This window comes from Pleurodeles waltl, chromosome 9 (assembly GCF_031143425.1).
Source record: "Pleurodeles waltl isolate 20211129_DDA chromosome 9, aPleWal1.hap1.20221129, whole genome shotgun sequence".
Lineage (NCBI taxonomy): Eukaryota > Metazoa > Chordata > Amphibia > Caudata > Salamandridae > Pleurodeles > Pleurodeles waltl.
The window spans coordinates 373812405-373830412 of NC_090448.1; the positions used below are offsets into that span (position 1 = coordinate 373812405).

Genomic DNA, 18008 nt, shown 5'->3' on the forward strand with positions numbered 1-18008 from the left:
ATGGAATTTGCTGTCCCCTATCAGTTGTAGTTGGAAGGTATCCTCCGATGTCTGGTTGGCAGAGAGGAATTAGGAGAGGAAAAAGGCTATGATAGAGGGAAAGGAAAGCAGAAAAGGGTCGACGGCTTAAATCAAGTTATGGATAGAAATTGATCTGGATTACCTTCCAAACAGTAGCGTAGCAAAGACGAGCCTAGTGTAAGCAAGGGAAATGGCCACTTTTACTGCTGCTGGGGGTATTAAAATACAGCAATGATTAGGGTTCAATCGAGCCCTCAAGGCTCTCGGTCCTGTGGCCACTGCCGCACCAATGGTAACTACGCCACCGTCTCCACAACAAAGGCTAGACTTAAAGGGAACTTTGTTTATATCACCACCGGGGGGTAACCATTGAAAACAAAATGTTTTTTAGCATGTGAAAAAGCAAAAGCAAATTCCATTCCTTCCGGTGCCGTTTCCCTTCCAAGCCTTTCTCTCTCAAACAATAGCAAAGAAATTCTGAAAACCAGCACTCAGCCCTTTTTGTATATTATTAACAGCGTGCCATGCCTGGCACAAGCGCCGTTACGTCAAATCTAAAAAAAATAGGGTGATGCAGATCTGAATCATAACCACAGCAGAGTCTATGACCTATACAACAAAAACAGCGAGTGTTGCGTTGTCCATTCGTGAGCTGCTCAACACATACGTCAAGGGGTGTGAAGCCTGAGCACAAAGCTACAGCAAGCAAGGGACCGGTTCTACGGTCCTCCGTGGTGTGCAGGAGGATGAGCTACACGTTACATGAATCTACACATTAAGAACACAAACATGCTTTTACCAAATACAATCATATAAATGACTTTCTACACGACAAACGCAGCCAGCATACATTTAAAACACGAGTTTGCACAACATTCTGAAAAGAAAGATATTAGTGCATTTATTAGCACTGCAGTTTTCCATCCATGGTGCATGGTTGGCCTATAATTCATGTACATGTTTTAGATACACACCACCCAAGTAACCAGGTCACGTGTTGATACGATTACATCTACTTTTTTATTATGAATGTATGGATAATATTTGATAGTTAACTAAGACCAAATCAACAGAAAAGTAAACCGCAACATAAAATAAACATTTAAAAAAATGCTTTTTATTTAGGACAGCACTACTCACTAAAATGTTCCACGTAGCGGGTCCTAATTTGTAATTATCGTGCTCATCACTTTCAAAAATATGCCCAGAAAGTGTCCGTTGGAGCTACTGAATCATAGAGAGGGTATCTTTGTACGACCGAAAGCAAACCAATAGTAAAGAGTAATATTTTAAGTTCACTCGTGGGCCTTGCTGCCCCGGAAGAAGACTGTTGAGTGGTACAAGAATAGGTGTAAAAAACATGCCGCAATAAGACCCGCTTTTTAAATTATGGTTATTCTTCCCATGGGCGTAGGAAGTGTGGGGGACACGGGGGATGTATCCCCCCCAGATTTTGGAGGACGGGGGACGAAGGTGGGGGGGACACAATCATTTCCCCTCTCACATCTATTATTCAGAGGGCCATTAGCGCACAAAAGCGCTACTTATGATAGCCCTGTACCGACCATCCTCCAATCTGATGGGAACAGAATGAAGGTGAGTCCAGAGGCCCCCTGCGCCCTCTGCCCTTTTGTTTGTCCTGTTCACAGCTGTGGACATTAAGGGTGCTCATAAGAACAAAGGGCACGAGGAGGAGAAAATAGTTTTGGATGATTACTGTCTGCATCACCTGCCGCCTTGAAGAGGGGCACTGCAGGATGCCTTCAAGAGGAGCTGCAAGACAATGAGGAAGATCTAAAGAGAGAACAGAGTCCCACTCAGCCTGACACCTGCAGGCTAGAAAGGAGACTCTGTGAAACACAATATTTGTATTTGCCTAAGATCACACCAGTTGGTGAAACAGTGAAGTCGAGATTGGGCCCAGATTTTACCTTTTCACACAACAATTTAGCTATTAGAAGGGTATATTTTTCTAACATTTATGTTTAATGTTTTGTTTTCTAGGTAATGAAGCGCTTGATTACAGTATGGCTAACAGGGAGAAGCCATATTTCATTTTGGGCCGTAATGCCTAGCGTTATTATTTATGTTGTTGTTATTGTTACATACTTCAGCATATTGAAGTATATTATCTTTTCTCTATCTTTTCTTCACTGTACTCTGAAACAATCTAGCCTATGCCACTGCACCCTACACCACTTTTCTCCACTCTGTGCTACTCTACGCCACTGCAATCTGTGCTGTACCACTCTACTCCACTCTGCAGCACTCTACACTACGCCACTGCAATCTATGCTATTCTACTCTAACCATTGTACACTACCCCCCTGCACTCTTCACCACTTTACTCAAAACCAATGCACTCTATGCCACTGCACTCTATGCCAATCTACTCTGCACCACAGCACTCTATTCCACTGCTTTCAATGCCACTGTACTCTGCGCCACAGCACTCTAGGTGACTGCACTCTATGCCACTCTACAATACACCACTGTACTCTCGACCCTCTAATCTGCAACATTGCACTCTGCCACTGAACTCCACGCCACTCTACTCTGCACCACTGCATTCAATGCCACTGTATTCTGTCCCACTGCACTCTTTTCTGCACCACTGCACTCTAATCTACTCTACTCTGCTCCACTGTAGGCACTTCACTCTACTTTGAAATCATCTCCTCTATGCCACTGTAATCTACGCAACTCCACTCTATGCTATGCCAGTCGAATCTACCCTGCACCACTCCAATGTACCCTGCGCCACTCCAATCTGCTCTGCACTGCTCTATGCTTCTGTACTCTACTTCACTATGCTCCACTCTGCAACAATCTACTCTTCACCACTATACTGTACTCTGCAGCATTCTACTCTATGCCACGGCACTCTATGCAACTCTATTCTACTCTGCACCACTGTCCTCTAAGCCACTCTTCTCTACTCTGCATCACTCTACATCACTGCACTCTACACCAATGCATTCTATGCCACTCTACACCACTGCCCTTTATGACACTCTACTCTGCAACACTGCACTCTGCCACTGAACTATACTCCTCTCTACTCTGCACCATGGCACTCTACTCTGCACCGCTCAACTATATGCCACTCTACTGCACTCTACACCAATGTACTATGTGCCACTACACTCTATGCCACTCTACTCTGCATCACTGCACTCCACCACTGCACTCTACACCAGTCTACTCTACCTTGCACCACTCCACTCTACCATACACCGCATCACTCTATGACACAGCACTCTGAACCACTGCAATCTATGCTGCGCCACTCCACTCTGCTCCCCTCTACTCTTCACCACTCTACGCTACTGCACTGTACGCTAAACCAGTGCAGTTTTCGTCAATGCACTCTATACCACTTTACTCAAAACTAACGCACTCTATACCACCACACTCTACACCAATCTTCTTTGCACCACTGTACTCTATGCCACTTCACTGTAGACCACCCAACTCCACTCTGACACTTCACTCTGACATTACACTCCATGATACTAGACTCTGACACTCTATTCCATTAAACTCTAACAATTTCTCCACTCTGTAATTCCCTACACAACTCCCTATGTGCCACTCCACTCCACTTTACTCCACTCTATGCCACTCCACACCACTGTATTCCACTTCAATCTACGATACTCTACTCAACGCCACTGCACAACCCTCTATGCCACTCCACTATACAACAATGTACTATGCTCAACAACACTACCCAACTTTCTCTATGCTAGTTCACGTTAATTTACTTCACTCTACTCCAGTTCACTCTTATTTATGCCTTTCCACTCTACGACACTCTGCTACTCCACTCTCTGACACTCTATTACACTGTGACACTAATCCACTCTACTACTACTTTATGGCATTGGCGCTTGATTAGAGATTCAGATCTCCATTGATTGCCTTGTCACTCATATGAGACATGAGTCAGATTTATCTTCGCCGTTTTGGTTACAAGCACTCTGCAACCTTTTTAACTCAAGCTTAACGAAGGCTTAGAATGATCCTGATACTTGTCTACGGGATCGAAATATCGTCGGCCAAAGTACCTTGACTTGAATTTGTGATATTGTACATAAGTTGGCATAAGCATACGTACTATGAGCTAATTACTTCTTGATTCACTGTTTGAGTCATTCATGTAAAAGTGGGTGTATAAAAGCTTGTAAATCATTATTGTGGATGCTAACCTTGTAGGAAAGTGGCCTCTTTCTAGCTTGGTTACCCCCACATTTGGCCTGTTTGCCGGTGTGTTTGAGTGTGTCTACTGGGATGCTGCTAATCAGGACCCCAGTAGTTATGCTCTCTCCCTTAAATTGTGGTTGTTGTATACTGGTAACCCAGTATTTCACCCAAGATTGGTATACTGGTGCCCCCTTATAAGTCCCTAGTATATGGTACTTAGGTACCCAGGGCATTGGGGTTCCAGGAGATCCCTATGGGCTGCAGCATTTCCTTTGCCACTCATAGTGAGCCCATGCAACGGCTTCTGCAGAACTGCCATTGCAGCCTGCGTGAAAAGGTGCATGCACCCTTTCACTGCCAGTTACACTGCACCAGGTCACTTATAAGTCACCCCTATAGCAGGCCCTCCAGCCCTGAGGGCAGGGTGGAGATACCTGTGTGTGAGGGCACCCCTGCACTAGCAGAGGTGCCTCCACGACCTCCGGGACCATTTTCCAAGGCTTCAGGAGTGTGGGGATGCCATTTTACATGTGTACTGGAAATAGGTCACTACCTATTCCCAGCTACATAATGGTAACTCCGAACATAGGTATGTTTGGTATCAAACAAGTTGGAATCATACCCAATGGCTTTTGCAAGCATTGGTTGTATGATTTCAGGCACTCTGGGGGCTCCTTAGAGGACCCCCAGTATTGCCATTCCAGCCTTCTGAGGTTTACCAGGCAGCCCCAGCTGCTGCCACCTCTCAGACAGGTTTCTGCCCTCCTGTTGCTTGAGAAGCTCAAGCCCAGGAAGGCAGAACAAAGGATTTCCTTTGGAAGAGGGGTGTTACACCCTCTCCCTTTGGAAATAGGTTTGGAAGGGGTAGCTTCCTTCCCCAGGCCACTGGAAATGCTTTGAAGGGCACATTTGGTGTCCTCCTTATATAATCCAGTCTACACCTGTTCAGGTACCCCCAGTCCCTGCTCTAGCACAAAACTGGACCACCACCCCAGATGTGCTGCTCAGAGCTCCTCCAGAGGGTCCCTGGGTTTTGCCATCTTGGATTCCAAGTTGGCAGCGAACTCTAGGAGCATCTGGGAGGCCAGTGCCAGCAGGTGGTGTCAGAGCCATCCCCTGATAGGTGCTTACCTGTTTAGCTGACCAATCCCCCTTTCAGGGCTATTTAGGGTCTCTCCTTTGGGAGGTTCTTCAGATTCAGATTGCAAGACTCCAGCAGGAATCCTATGCATCCTTTACTTCACTTTCTCACAGAAGAAACTGCATCTGGACCCTCCAGGAACTCCACAAACTGCAACAACGAAGCAAAGATGACTTCTGCAACATTGTATCTTCAGCTCTTGCCAGCAAATGCAACTGTTTCCCAGTGGTGCATCCTCAGAGGACAGCCTGTCTTCAGTCTGCACGAGAAGAATGAACGAATCTCCCTTGGAGTGAAGGAGTCACTCCCCTGCTTCAGCAGGCACCTCTCTGCAACGATGACCATCTGCATGGGTCCCCTCTCCTGACGAGTTGCATGGATCCTGCATCACGGGTGGTGGACTGAAGTGGTCCCGATGGTCCTGACGTCCTACTGTCCAACTTTGGTGGATGTACAGGGGTGTGGAATTTATTAAAATATCTACTTGTCCAGGGGACAGGTTGCTTCTCAAATCTACTTGTCCTGTAAAAAGATCTACTTGTCCCTTTGGTGCCATGTAGTGCGGCGCCAAATTATGGCAGCAATCTCATTATGTAAGAGCTCTGATAATAGCCTCTCTGATTATGCCAGGGCTACTACCATAGTAGGGTTTGAATACTTGCAGTTTCAATTCATACTGTAGCAATTTCCTTATTTTGCCACCTTTCTACAGATCTGCATACTGGGGCTGGAGGAAGCAGTAAGCAATAGTTCCAGGGCTGGAATGCCTTTGAGTCTGCAAACCTACTAACTTGCATGTTTTAAAGATTTTCACCAGCTTCTCTCTAATAAGAAAGGTTGGACATGTATTCCTGACAATGGCAGAATTAGAACTTCTTCCAGGGTTGGGAAGAAAGTGGCTGGAGGGAAAATGAACTTGCAAATGCTCAATAGATTTTCACATGAGCAAATCTACACATGGTATTTACCCATGCTAAAATACAGTTCACAAATATTTTATAGGGGTACGACATATACCATGGGTGCACTTTTGTGACTTTCTTTAAGAATTTGGGGCCACATGTAGGTAGGTTCAGATTTGCGACCCGCAAATTGCGAGTCGCAAATCCGAATGTAGGATAGTGTCCCTGACACCATCTGTGATTCGCAAGGGCTTCGCAAATGCCCACCTGAATAATCATGAGGTGGGTCGCAATTTGCGACCCCCTTGCGAATGGCGGCCCTCACATGGATGGTGGCCTGCTGGAGACAGCAGACCACCATGTCTGTGACTGCTTTTCAATAAAGCATTTTTTTTTTTTTTTGTAATGCAGACCACTGCCTGCTCTGAAAAAATGTTTACAGTGACATTCACAATGGGGAAGGGGTCCCATGGGGACACCTTCCCTTTTGCGAAAGTGTTAGCACCCATTTGAAATGGGTGCAAACTGCGATTGGTTTGCGCCCATGTTCGCAAAACAATCCTACATGCATCCGAGTCGCAATTAGGAAGGGAACACCCCTTCCTAATTGCGAGTCGCAAACCCGTTGTGCGATTCGGTAACCAGGTTACCGAATCGCAAAACTGGGTTTGTGCATCACAATGTGTTTTTGCACGTCGCAAACAGCGAAAGTCGCTGTTTGCGACATGCACAAAGCTACCTACATGTGGGTCTTGGTCCCTAATTAGGTCTGGTGTTAACAAAGACATTTTGTTTTTATTAAACTTCTATTTCTCTCTCTTTCGGCTGGCTTTACTGTGAGTGATCGCATTCTGCTCTTCCACAAGGAGCATATTGGCACACAAAGTAGTTTTGTTCAGTGTCAGGAACTACAGTGGCAATCAGTGACGTAACGAAACTGGAGGGTGCCCCTTTGCAAAGAACATGGAGGAGCCCCCTCTCCAGACTCACTCAGGGCAGGTGCTGTGCTGAAGGGGCCCCCTGGAGGGCAGCTGCGGGGCCTTTGTTATGCCACTAGTGGTAACGTGTGCTTTTAGAGTTCAAAAACGTTTTGGTTTTTTTTGCCAGTGTTTGTTACAATGTTGAGGGCCTGGTAGCTCCCACAACAATAAAGTGTTACAAAAGCCATGTCAAAACAAGACACGCATTGATGAAACTAAAAGACTTATAAAAATATGTCAGATCAGTTGGCTTTGTCAGTGTTTGTTTATTTTCATGCTTCCCATAATCGTGTTGAAAATGGTTACACTGATTTTCCATTAGAAATATTTTTTAGGAAATACTAGCATGCATCAACACATTTTACTAAATGACACTTCATTTGCATCTAATCAGAGAGCATTCTGGGAACATTATACTTAGCCTCATAGCCGAAACTTTTCAAACATGTGTATACACGTTTTTTTTTTGTTGTTGTATGGAACCAACGTCAGTAGTGAAGTGTGACCTTAAAACATTTATTTACAGCACTCACCCTAATAATGAAGGCTTTCAAATAATGAACCATAAATACAAGTTCGAACAGCATTATCTTTTGGAAACACATTACCTCAACTGCAGAGAGTTCCACTCTTTGTAAACAGGCAGCCAAAGGGTTTGTGCTGCAGAGGGTTGTGCCTACTTGTCCCAAGGACAAAGTAAACATAAAAACTTGTTGCCCTTGACCCCAAACAAGATGTCCCGGGCGTCGGGCGATAGGAATTCCACATCCCTGATGTACGAGCTTGCCTTCCCACGCAAGACAGTACCCCTGTGCACCACGTGTTTTTTCAGTTGCCAAGGCTTGTTGGCATCCTTCTATGAAATTCTTTGTGCACTATGTAGCTCTGGCCCCAGCACTCCTTCCGGAGATGCACAGCTTCCTGAGTGGTTCTCTGGCGGCGTGGGATCCTTTGTTTTTGTACTGCATGGGCCTCCTTTTGCAACTCCTTTGTCCCCGTGCTGGGGGACTCCTGTGTGTGCTGGCTGGTATTATGTGGGCTCTCTGAGTTGCTGAGAGCCCCCTCTGACTCCTCCTCCTGGGTAGAGTCCACCAGGTCCCTCCTGATCCCGGGCAGTGCCATTTTACGCTAACCATGAGCTTTGCCTGTGCCAAGGCTTGTTGGTGGAATCCAGTGATGCAAACCAGACTGCAATCATCCATCCGGTGTGAGATATCATCTGCACCAACCACGAACTCGCATCCATCTTCTTGGGTGCAGTACTGACTGTTGTTCTTCACCAGTGGTTCTTCTTTTGCACCTTAATTCGGGTTAGCAGGGGCTCCTGTCCTCCCTGGACTCTTCTGTGCTTCTTGAACTTAGTCCCATTCTTCGACAGGTCTTTAGGTCCAGGAATCAACCCTTTGTGATTGAAGTATCTTCTGGTTCTTGCATTATCTTCTTTCTTGTGTTCTTGTGTGTTCTAGGAAAGTTACTGTGATTTACTCCTGCTTTCCTGGGCTCTGAGGTGGGTTCTATTACTTACCTTTGGTGTTTTCTAGTACTCCCAGCGCCCCTCTACACACCACACTTGCCTAGGTGGGAAACCGACATTTGCATTCCACTTTCTTAGTATATGGTTTGTGTTTCCCCTAGGCCCATTTCTAACCCTGCATTTAACCCATTGTGAGTGGACACGCATCAGCAGGACCTAGCATCTAGCCTAGCCCTGCACCCAGCCCACAGCAAGTGACGATCCCAGCTGCCTGCACAGCCTGGCTTCTCCAGGGTCTGCATCCAACCAGCTATGGGCCATGCAGAAGGGGTTTACCTGCAGTCCTCGACGTCTGGCAAGGCCCTGAACTTAACCTTTCCTAAGGGAGACAACCCTCTGCTGCGTGTCGCCAAGGGTTGCATACAACCCACCCTGCACCCAAGCTCTGCATGGTTGGCCTACGCTCGTAGAGCACTGCCTTTGGTTGGTGGATTTCTTCTCTAATAATCAAAATGAATGGGCCATTTCTTGAAATTACTTACATATGCCAAAAGGAATATGCCATACATTGAAATTAATTTGACAGATTTAAATGAACATAAGGTACTGAAATGAATATATTATATTCTGAAAAGAATATAATGCACATTGAAAATAATATAATATACAGTGAAATGAATGTTACACATGTTGCAATGAAAATGAATTGCTTTGAAATTAACATGACCCAGATTGCAATGCACATGATATACAGAAATGAACAGGTGATAATTTAAATGAATATGGCTTGAGTTATAATTAATATAAGCCCAATTGACTTTGACATGTCTTCAGATGAGTATGACCAAAGCTGAAAGATCCCTGACATTTGTCAAAATATGGCATGCATTTAAATTAATATGATCAATATTCAAATGAATGAAAAATGCTAAAATGGATAAGCTGCATCTTAAAATTAATATAGAAAGTGTTAATATGAATATGACATTAATTGAAATATGTATAACATTGATTGAAAGGAATATAACATGTTAAAATGAATATGAAATGAATATAAGCTTCACTGAAAATTTGACATATTTTAAAATGAATACGAGTAACGTTAAAATGAACATGACATTTACCATAATGAATACAGCTTGCACTGGAAATAATATGACGCACATTGACATGCTTATGATGTGTTGCAATGGATATGATTCATGTTAAAATGAATATGATGTGTTAATATGAACGAGACATCCATTGAAAGGAATATGACATGCTAACATGAAAATGTCATGCAGGGAAACGAATATGACCCCAATGAAATTAATTCTACATGTCTTAAAATTAATATTACCAATGCTGAAATTAAAATGAAACTGTCAAAATGTATTTGTTATGCTTTGAAATTAATACATTCCAAAATGCATATTGCATATATTAAAATGAATATGACCTATGTTGAAATGGATATGACACAAGGTAAACTTATTATGAGAGGTGTTAAGGTGAATATGACATCCACTGAAATGAATATGACATTCATCGAAAAAAATATGACATGTTAAGACAAATATAAATCACTTTGAAATGAACGACACCTGGTGAAATTATTATGGGCCACATCAAAATTAATATGACATTCTGTAACATTAATATGAAATGTTTTAAAATGAATATCAAACTATGTGAGTTACATGTAGGGGGTCCCGGAGTCTAAAGAGGCTCTGGGGACCCCACACTCCAAGGCTGTAAAGGAATTTAAGGGGAGCAGACATACCGTCTACCCCTCCTTGAGCCTAAAAAGGCCCCGTGGACACAATACCCCAGGGCTGTAAAACAATTTAAGGGGAAGAGGGCACGCGGCTCTCCCTCCCCGAGCCAGTAGATGAGCCGGGGTTCTCAGGGCCACAAATCAGTAATTGGGGAGGGGACACCATCTATTTCCAAGTACACTGTACTCCCACCAGGCGGGAACAGAAAGCTGCTACCCTAGTGGAAGAATAAAACATTTCCCTGCCCATGCTCCTAGGCAGGTTAATAGAGTGAATTGCTCCCACCCCGCGGGAGCAAAAGAAAACTGCTCCCACAGGGTGGGAGCAAAGCCAGCTCCTGCTGCACCCACAATGGGAACCCCTAAACAAGGGAGAAGGTGTGGCATGTGCCGTTGGGCACCAGGGCTCGCCCTTTAATAAAAAAAAAAAAGTGGCAGGCTTCTGCAGGAGCAGAGAGCCGATGGGGCCCTGGGGCTCCACCCGTAGGCCCAAAGAAAAATAAATTGTGTGAGGTGCCCCAAGTAGGCAACCCTTAACAAGGGAAAACTGCCAGCTCTTGTGCAGCCCCTTGTAATGAGGCCACTTGCAGGGAGCAGGTAGGGCCATGGGGCCGCAGTGGCCCTCAACCCCCTATCAAAATTTTTTTTTTTTAAAGGAAAAAAGTGGTTGTAGACATTCATAATTTGTCTACTGTGGTGTCCCAGTGAGCCCACCCTTGGGGCACAGTTTTTCTGCCCACAAGAGCATAGGCAGAAAACACTTATCTCCTCTCACCCGCCGGGTGGGAGCAGGCATTTGTTTCACTACCAGCACTTTTACAGGCAGGGAAACTGATTGCTCACGTCTGGCGGGAGCACAATAAAACAGCTGCTCCTGCCAGGCATCAGCAGTGTCAGTTCCTGATGCATCTCAGATGGGTGCATGCGGGCGGACAGCAAAGCCGCAGGGGCCTTTGGGATCCCCCTCCAAACCCGAAAGTAGTGACTTTTGGGTGCACTGGGTGGGCACTCACCTAAGGCTCCAGAGGACGGGGTTCCCGAGGCAAAGTTTGGTTCAGGAAGAGGGGCTGTGCACTCTCCTCCCTTTAAATTAAAAAAAGACCAGGCGGATGGGGTGCCCAAGGTCATAAAGTCTCAGAAAGAAGGGCAGTGCGTCCCCTCCCCTAAAAAACAAAAACAAAAAAAAGCCGTAAAGTTCCTCCCATTAAATAATTACATTAAAAAAAGCCCAGGCTGATGGGGTCCCCTGAGCAGCAAAGGCTCCGTGAGGGGGTGGGCATGCCCCCTTCCCTTAAATTAAAAGAAAGCTCCAGGGCCTGTGAATGGTCGAGGAGAGGGGCCGCATACCCCCTTTCCCTTAAATTTATATTAAAAAAAAAAAAAAAAAGCCACGGGGATGTGGGCACTGGGAGCCGTAAAGGGTTGGAAGGTGTATACCTCCCGCCTCAACCTCCTTTAATGAGTACGGCTGCAGGGGATGGCTGTCTTTGGGGGTCCATAAAGGGTCTGTGAGTAGGGGATGCAAGCCTCCCCCAGTATGTGTGTATATTATTAATATATATATATATATATATATATATATATATATATATACACACACACACACACACACAGACACACACACATATATATATATATATATATACACACACACACATATATATATATATATATATATATACATACACACATATACATATATAAAGTGTGTTATTTATTACTCACTGCTAAAAGGGCATTTTTGTTCATGTTTTGTTTTAGCTTGCGATGCCCTAGAAAAGGCAGGGCACCACCAAGCTTTTTTTTATTTTTTATTTTATTTTTTATGTTGGGGCTGAAGTAGTAACTACAGCTATTATTGCTGTATATTTTGGGAGTTTGGAACTCGTTCACATTGGGGACATAACAGAAGATACGGTCTTTGAACCATGTACTATGACTGATGTCTATAACATACATCTGAAGCACAGCTTTCTCACACATGACTGTTTTACATTCAACAAGGACTCATCCCTCTAATGTCTGTCCCTTGAAAAAGTCACTTTGTGACGAAACACGTGTTGGCTGTTATTGTATGGATTGACTACGGGCTGTTATTGTATGGACTGATTACAAAGAATTATTGGCAATGGCTATGTGAATAAACAAAGTCATAAAGGAATTTCATTGACGTGAATAAACCACGAGGTTATAACGAAAGAAGATTTTCACTTTGTTTTCTTTAAAGACTGGTCCAAAATTACTATATATTTGGAAAACCTTCAATTATTTTCTATGTACTGTTGCTGGAGTGCTGTGGTCTTACTGAAATATTTGCATATTTTATATATTGATATGCTAAACCCTTGATAAAGTCAATAGGCTCACTTTTTATAGTTTTGTGTTGTGACTTCGACAAAATCAGTAAGTCTGCCTGAGTCGTCCCAGCAGGTGGCTTGTTTCCGAAGATGGCGATCTCGGTTTTGTCTGACTTTAGCTTAGGCAGTTGGACCTCATCCAGGCGGCAATGTCCGTCATGGTGTTTTGGATGCAGGTTTGTGTGGTGGCGTCGTTTGCAAGGACATGCTGGGTGTCATCTGCATAGAAGATGATGTTGAAACTGTGGGTCCGAGCAACGTCGCTAGAGGAGTCATGTAGGCATTGAAGAGGGTGAGGCTGAGGGAGGATCCCTGGGGTATGCCCCAGATCATGTCTGTAGGGGTGGAAACAAAGGGTGGGAGGAGGATCCTCTGTGTCTGGCCAGAGGAAGGAGGAGATCCAGTTGAGTGCTTTGTCTTGGATGCCGATGATGTGGAGTCTGGTGACCAGAGTGTGGTGGGAGACGGTGTTGAAAGCTGCAGATAGGTTGAGGGCTGCTGTTTCCCTGAGGTCGAGGAGGCGTCTGATGTCGTCAGTTGCTACGATCAGGGCAGTCTTGGTGCTGTGATTAGGCCAGAAGCCGGATTGGGATGGGTCGAGCAAGTTGTTGTGTTTGAGGTAGTCCGCGAGCTGGTGGCGGATGGCTTTTTCCAGGACCTTGGCAGGGGCGCTCATGGGGAGGTCATTTTTTAGCTTGTTGGGGTCGCCTGAGGGTTTCTTCAGAAGTGGCTTGACCTTGGCGTGTTTCCAGGCGTTTGGGAGGGGGGGCTGTGGTGATCGAGGTGTTGAGGATTTCTGTGAAGGCTGCTCCGATTACTTATTTTCCTAAGTTGTGGAAGTGGTGCGGGCAGGGATCCGTGGGGGATCCGGAATTGATGGAGGCCATGATGGCGATCATGTCCTCGGTAGAGAGCTTTTTCTCCTCTGAATGTGTTAGGAGCTCTGACAACTCACCATGCCATTTACATCTTATCTGTGGCAGTCCTTGCTGACCTTCCCAGAAGAGCACTCCATAGAGCAGCAATATTAACTACCCCCCTTCAATTAAACATAATAGTTCTGGGAGCGTCTTAAATTCCAGCTGTATGGCTGGGGAACCACTCAGTCTACCACTTATCGAGTGGAGAACAGAAACTGATCAACACCACCCCCAAATTCCCTCTTGATTCCTCAAATGTGTGAAGGCATTCCTCATAACGATCACCCATTAAGAAGCAGCATAGGCCCGCCTATGCTAAATGTGGTCATTTAGCATAGGCTGCCCTTTTTAATATAATATATGCCTTCAGCATTGGGGGTCAGTGATAGTTAAGCAATGCCAGTCCCACTGCTAAAGATTTTGCACTAATGCAATGCATTTTTCTTCAGAATATGCATACGAGCACATAGCGTTCTCCATTCTAGTTACCCTTAAAATATATGTTAAAATTGCATTTGTCCCAAAAAAGTAAATTCAAATGTTTTTATCTGCCAAATCCTCAATGTATAGATTCAAGGTAAATTAGGTCTTAAAATACATGATGTTGCAGACTCATGTGCAGCTCTCGTCAGAATACACCCACTTTGCCCCAGCTACAGTTACATCTTGGCCCTACAGCACATGCATGAGCACTCCCTGTCAATTTGCAAGGGTCCTAATATCGGGTTTATCACATTTAGTTGAGTATTTAGCATTCAGAATGCAACATATGTTTTCCATGGATCCTCAGGTATACTCTGGCTGTGTCATTTGCACAATGTAAGCTCTAAAAGAGGTTTTATGGAATTCATCATACAACAAAACATATTTGCAAACAAACAATAATGCTTCAAATAAACTACATAAATCTAGAATGGAAGGGGGCTCGGGAATTGTCCTGCACTTGGACTGGGGCACATATTTCTTTTTGTAATGGATCCCGCTTTCTCACCCTACGGCCCCAAAATTCAGGAGACTTGCACCAGACCTTTGCATGATGGTACTTTTGTTCCTCCAGCATGGCTTCCTTGCCAGACACACACAGAAGTCTCCAGAAGTAGGCCAGCATGGCTGCCTTGCAGAGCCGGCTGCTAGAAGAGAGGCCATCCTGAACCGGAGAGCTGGGACCAAGAGAAATAAAGCAAGTTACCTATAGGAGCACAACTTCCAACCCAACACATTTTCCAATTCCTTATATTCACAAGCTCCGATTCCACTAATTTACTGCTCCCATGAACATTCACAAAGCATCAACTGCTTTAATGAACATTTTATTTACCACTGGTGACACTTTCTGGTGGATATTCTATCTGACCATTGATTAATCATTTTATGAATATCCCCAGGTGCCAGACTGGATGTGGAGATTTTCTCCGCATTGATCCTGCATGTCACTGGGTGGCGTTATGTGTATCCGTGTCGACTTCGTCCCACCCTAGAAGTGATAACGGAGCCACATATATGCACCAACCCGCACAATGTTAGTTTCTTTGTTGACTGTCAACGCTGTCAGATGAAGAGTGCAATAATTGAGCAGATGTGACAGCATACACAATTCTAGAGTGGGGACACTTATAGATATCAAAAGAGACCTTACCACAGAATGGGGCAGTGGGAGGGTACCAATCAATCTATGGCTAAATAGAGAATCCACCAGAGAGCTTTACAGAATGTATACTTATAGATATTTCTAACCGCAGATTCTTCACCTTGTGTATAGATACCAAACAGTACCTCCCAAGGTGATGGGTCTGTGGAATGGCTCAAACTCAAAAGACCTACAGGACTAAACTGACAAAGGACCCCTCAAGCTGGATCTGACTATCAAGGTAGTAGTGTTTCATGAACGCATGAATTGGCACTCATGTTGCCGCCCGACAGATATTCAGAACAGGCACTCTGCATGTTAATGCAGTTGCAGCAACCTAGGCTATAGTCAAATGAGCCCTAAGATCCTCTGGAGGCATATTCTTAGTGAATGCATAGTAGATCTTAACACAGAGGACTATCCACCTTGATGTGGTCTTTTTCTGCACTCCCCTAAACTTCCTTGTCCCAGAGAACCCCACGAAGAGCTGATCGTCCACCTTATGGTCCTTTGCACAAATGATGTAACAACTCAAAGCTCTTGTGGGATCCAAGGTATGGAGATTCTCCTTCTCTTTCGAGGGGGGAGGCAGAGAAAAGAATACCAGCAGAGCGATTGGGGACATGAAAGGGAGTCACAATCATTCAGCAGAAATGCTGCTCTGGTCCTCAACACCAGTTTGCCCAGGAAAAAGATGTTATATGGAGAATGAACAGATAGACAGGCTGCAGTTGACTCACGTAACATGCTGAAGTTATCACAAGTAAGACTGTTTTTAGAGTCAGGAGACGCAAAGGATAGCTGTGCACAGCCTCAAATGTGGTACAGGAGGAATGTGAGAAATCAAATTAAGGTCCCATTGTGGCATCAGAAAAGTGCTGGGCGGAAAATGTGAATTAAACCTTTAAGAAAATGAGTCACAAGTGGTGATTTAAACAAGGATGGTGGTCCGGCTAACACAAAAAGGCCAAAAATACCTTTAACAGACCCCACTGCAAGTCTATGCTGAGCTGAAGACTGCGTAAAAAAATTCAATAACTTTGCTTAAAAAATGTCTGTATGGCTAGAACTACACCTACTGACAGACCTATCACAGCATCCAGCCTGAACAGATTTTGCAGATGGACAACTGGCCACAAGAATGACATCCATAACTTCAGGAGGGAAGTCAAAAACAGTCAACTGCCAGGACTCAATCTCCATACATGAAGATATAGATTGCTACAGAAGATCCTCCCAAGGCAGCAGCCTGATTAGAAGACAGATGTTCTTGCTCAAACGTTCAGGGTACCACTCTCCTTGTCCAATCCAGAGCCACTAGGATCATTTGAGCCTGTCCTTTCAAAACATCAGAACTCTGAGCCAAGCATGAAGAAGTGTGCAAAATTGTTGATGTTGCGCACACTTAGAGGTGGGGTAGACATCGAGCAAGGGTTCTTTCTAATGCTAATAATGCCCTGCACCATCTCCAGGTGCAACTGTCATTTGAAATCCACTAGGCATTGACAGCCGAGTTCATCTGCTCTGGCATTTAAAGATCCCCCAGCTGATTCACAACCAGAGAAATAACCTGACGGCCCAACTGCAAAAGCTCTCCCATCATGCAGGTCTTTTAGATCTCCCATCATGCAGGTCTGTTGCAGTTATATATATATATAATTTTTTTTTTATGGTTCATTAATGCCAAGCTTTTATTTTAGGGTGAGTGCTGTAAATAAATGTTGTAAGGTCCCATTCCACAACTGACAGTGGTTCCATTAAAAAAAAGTGTACACGTTTGAAAAGTTTAACTATATGAGGCTAGGTATAATGCTCCCAGAATGCTCTCTGGTTAGATGCAAATGTCTGCAGAAGCTTGTAAGCAAGATTGAGCATTCTTTGCTTTCAAAATAAAATGTTCAGAAAACAATGTAAGTAAGAAAACATGTTTTATTAAGTTACTGTGAAATGTTAGGTACTATTTGTTTGAAGCCTCATTTAGTAAAATATATTGATGCATGCTAGTATTTCCCAAAAATATTCATAATGGAAAATCAGCGTAAACATTTTCAACAGGATTATGGAAAACATTCAAATAAACAAGCACTGGCAAAGCCAATCAATCCAACATCAGTCTTTTGGTTTTGTTAATGTCCGACTTGTTTTCACATTGCTTTTGTAACACTTTACTGTTGTAGGAGCAGCCAGGTCCTCACCATTGTAACAAACACTTCCTTGTGGAAGAGCAGAATGCTATCACTCACAGTAAAGCCCACCAATAGATAGAGAAGTAGAACTTTAATAAAAACAAAATGACATGGTTAATGCCAGACCTAATTAGGGGCCAAATTCTTAAAGAAAGTCACATGAATGCAGCCATGGTATATGCCTTTAAATTAGTGGCTTTCATGAATTCACAAGAATTTACAGAAGTAGACCAGGAAACTGTAGTCCTAGAACATATTTGTGAAGTGTAGTTTAGCACAAGCAAATATGCATGTGTAGATTGGCTCATGCAAACAAGCGTTTACAAGTTCACTTTCCCTCTAAACACTTTTTGCCAACCCTGGAAGATGTTCTGCTTCTGCTCTGGTCAGGAGTAAATGTCCAACCTTTCTCAGTATGGAAAAAGATTAGAGAAG

The 18008-nt window shown here is 44.2% G+C and overlaps 1 protein-coding gene across 1 annotated transcript in view; it reads right to left on the bottom strand.

The window, feature by feature from the left end:
* LOC138258627 (adenosine deaminase domain-containing protein 2-like) overlaps positions 1-18008 on the bottom strand; it is a 239768-nt gene that overhangs the window by 4085 nt on the left and 217675 nt on the right. The window contains exon 11 of the mRNA XM_069205965.1: positions 14788-14920. Within this exon, the coding sequence (XP_069062066.1) occupies positions 14788-14920 (133 nt within the window). The remainder of the gene's footprint in view (positions 1-14787; positions 14921-18008) is intronic.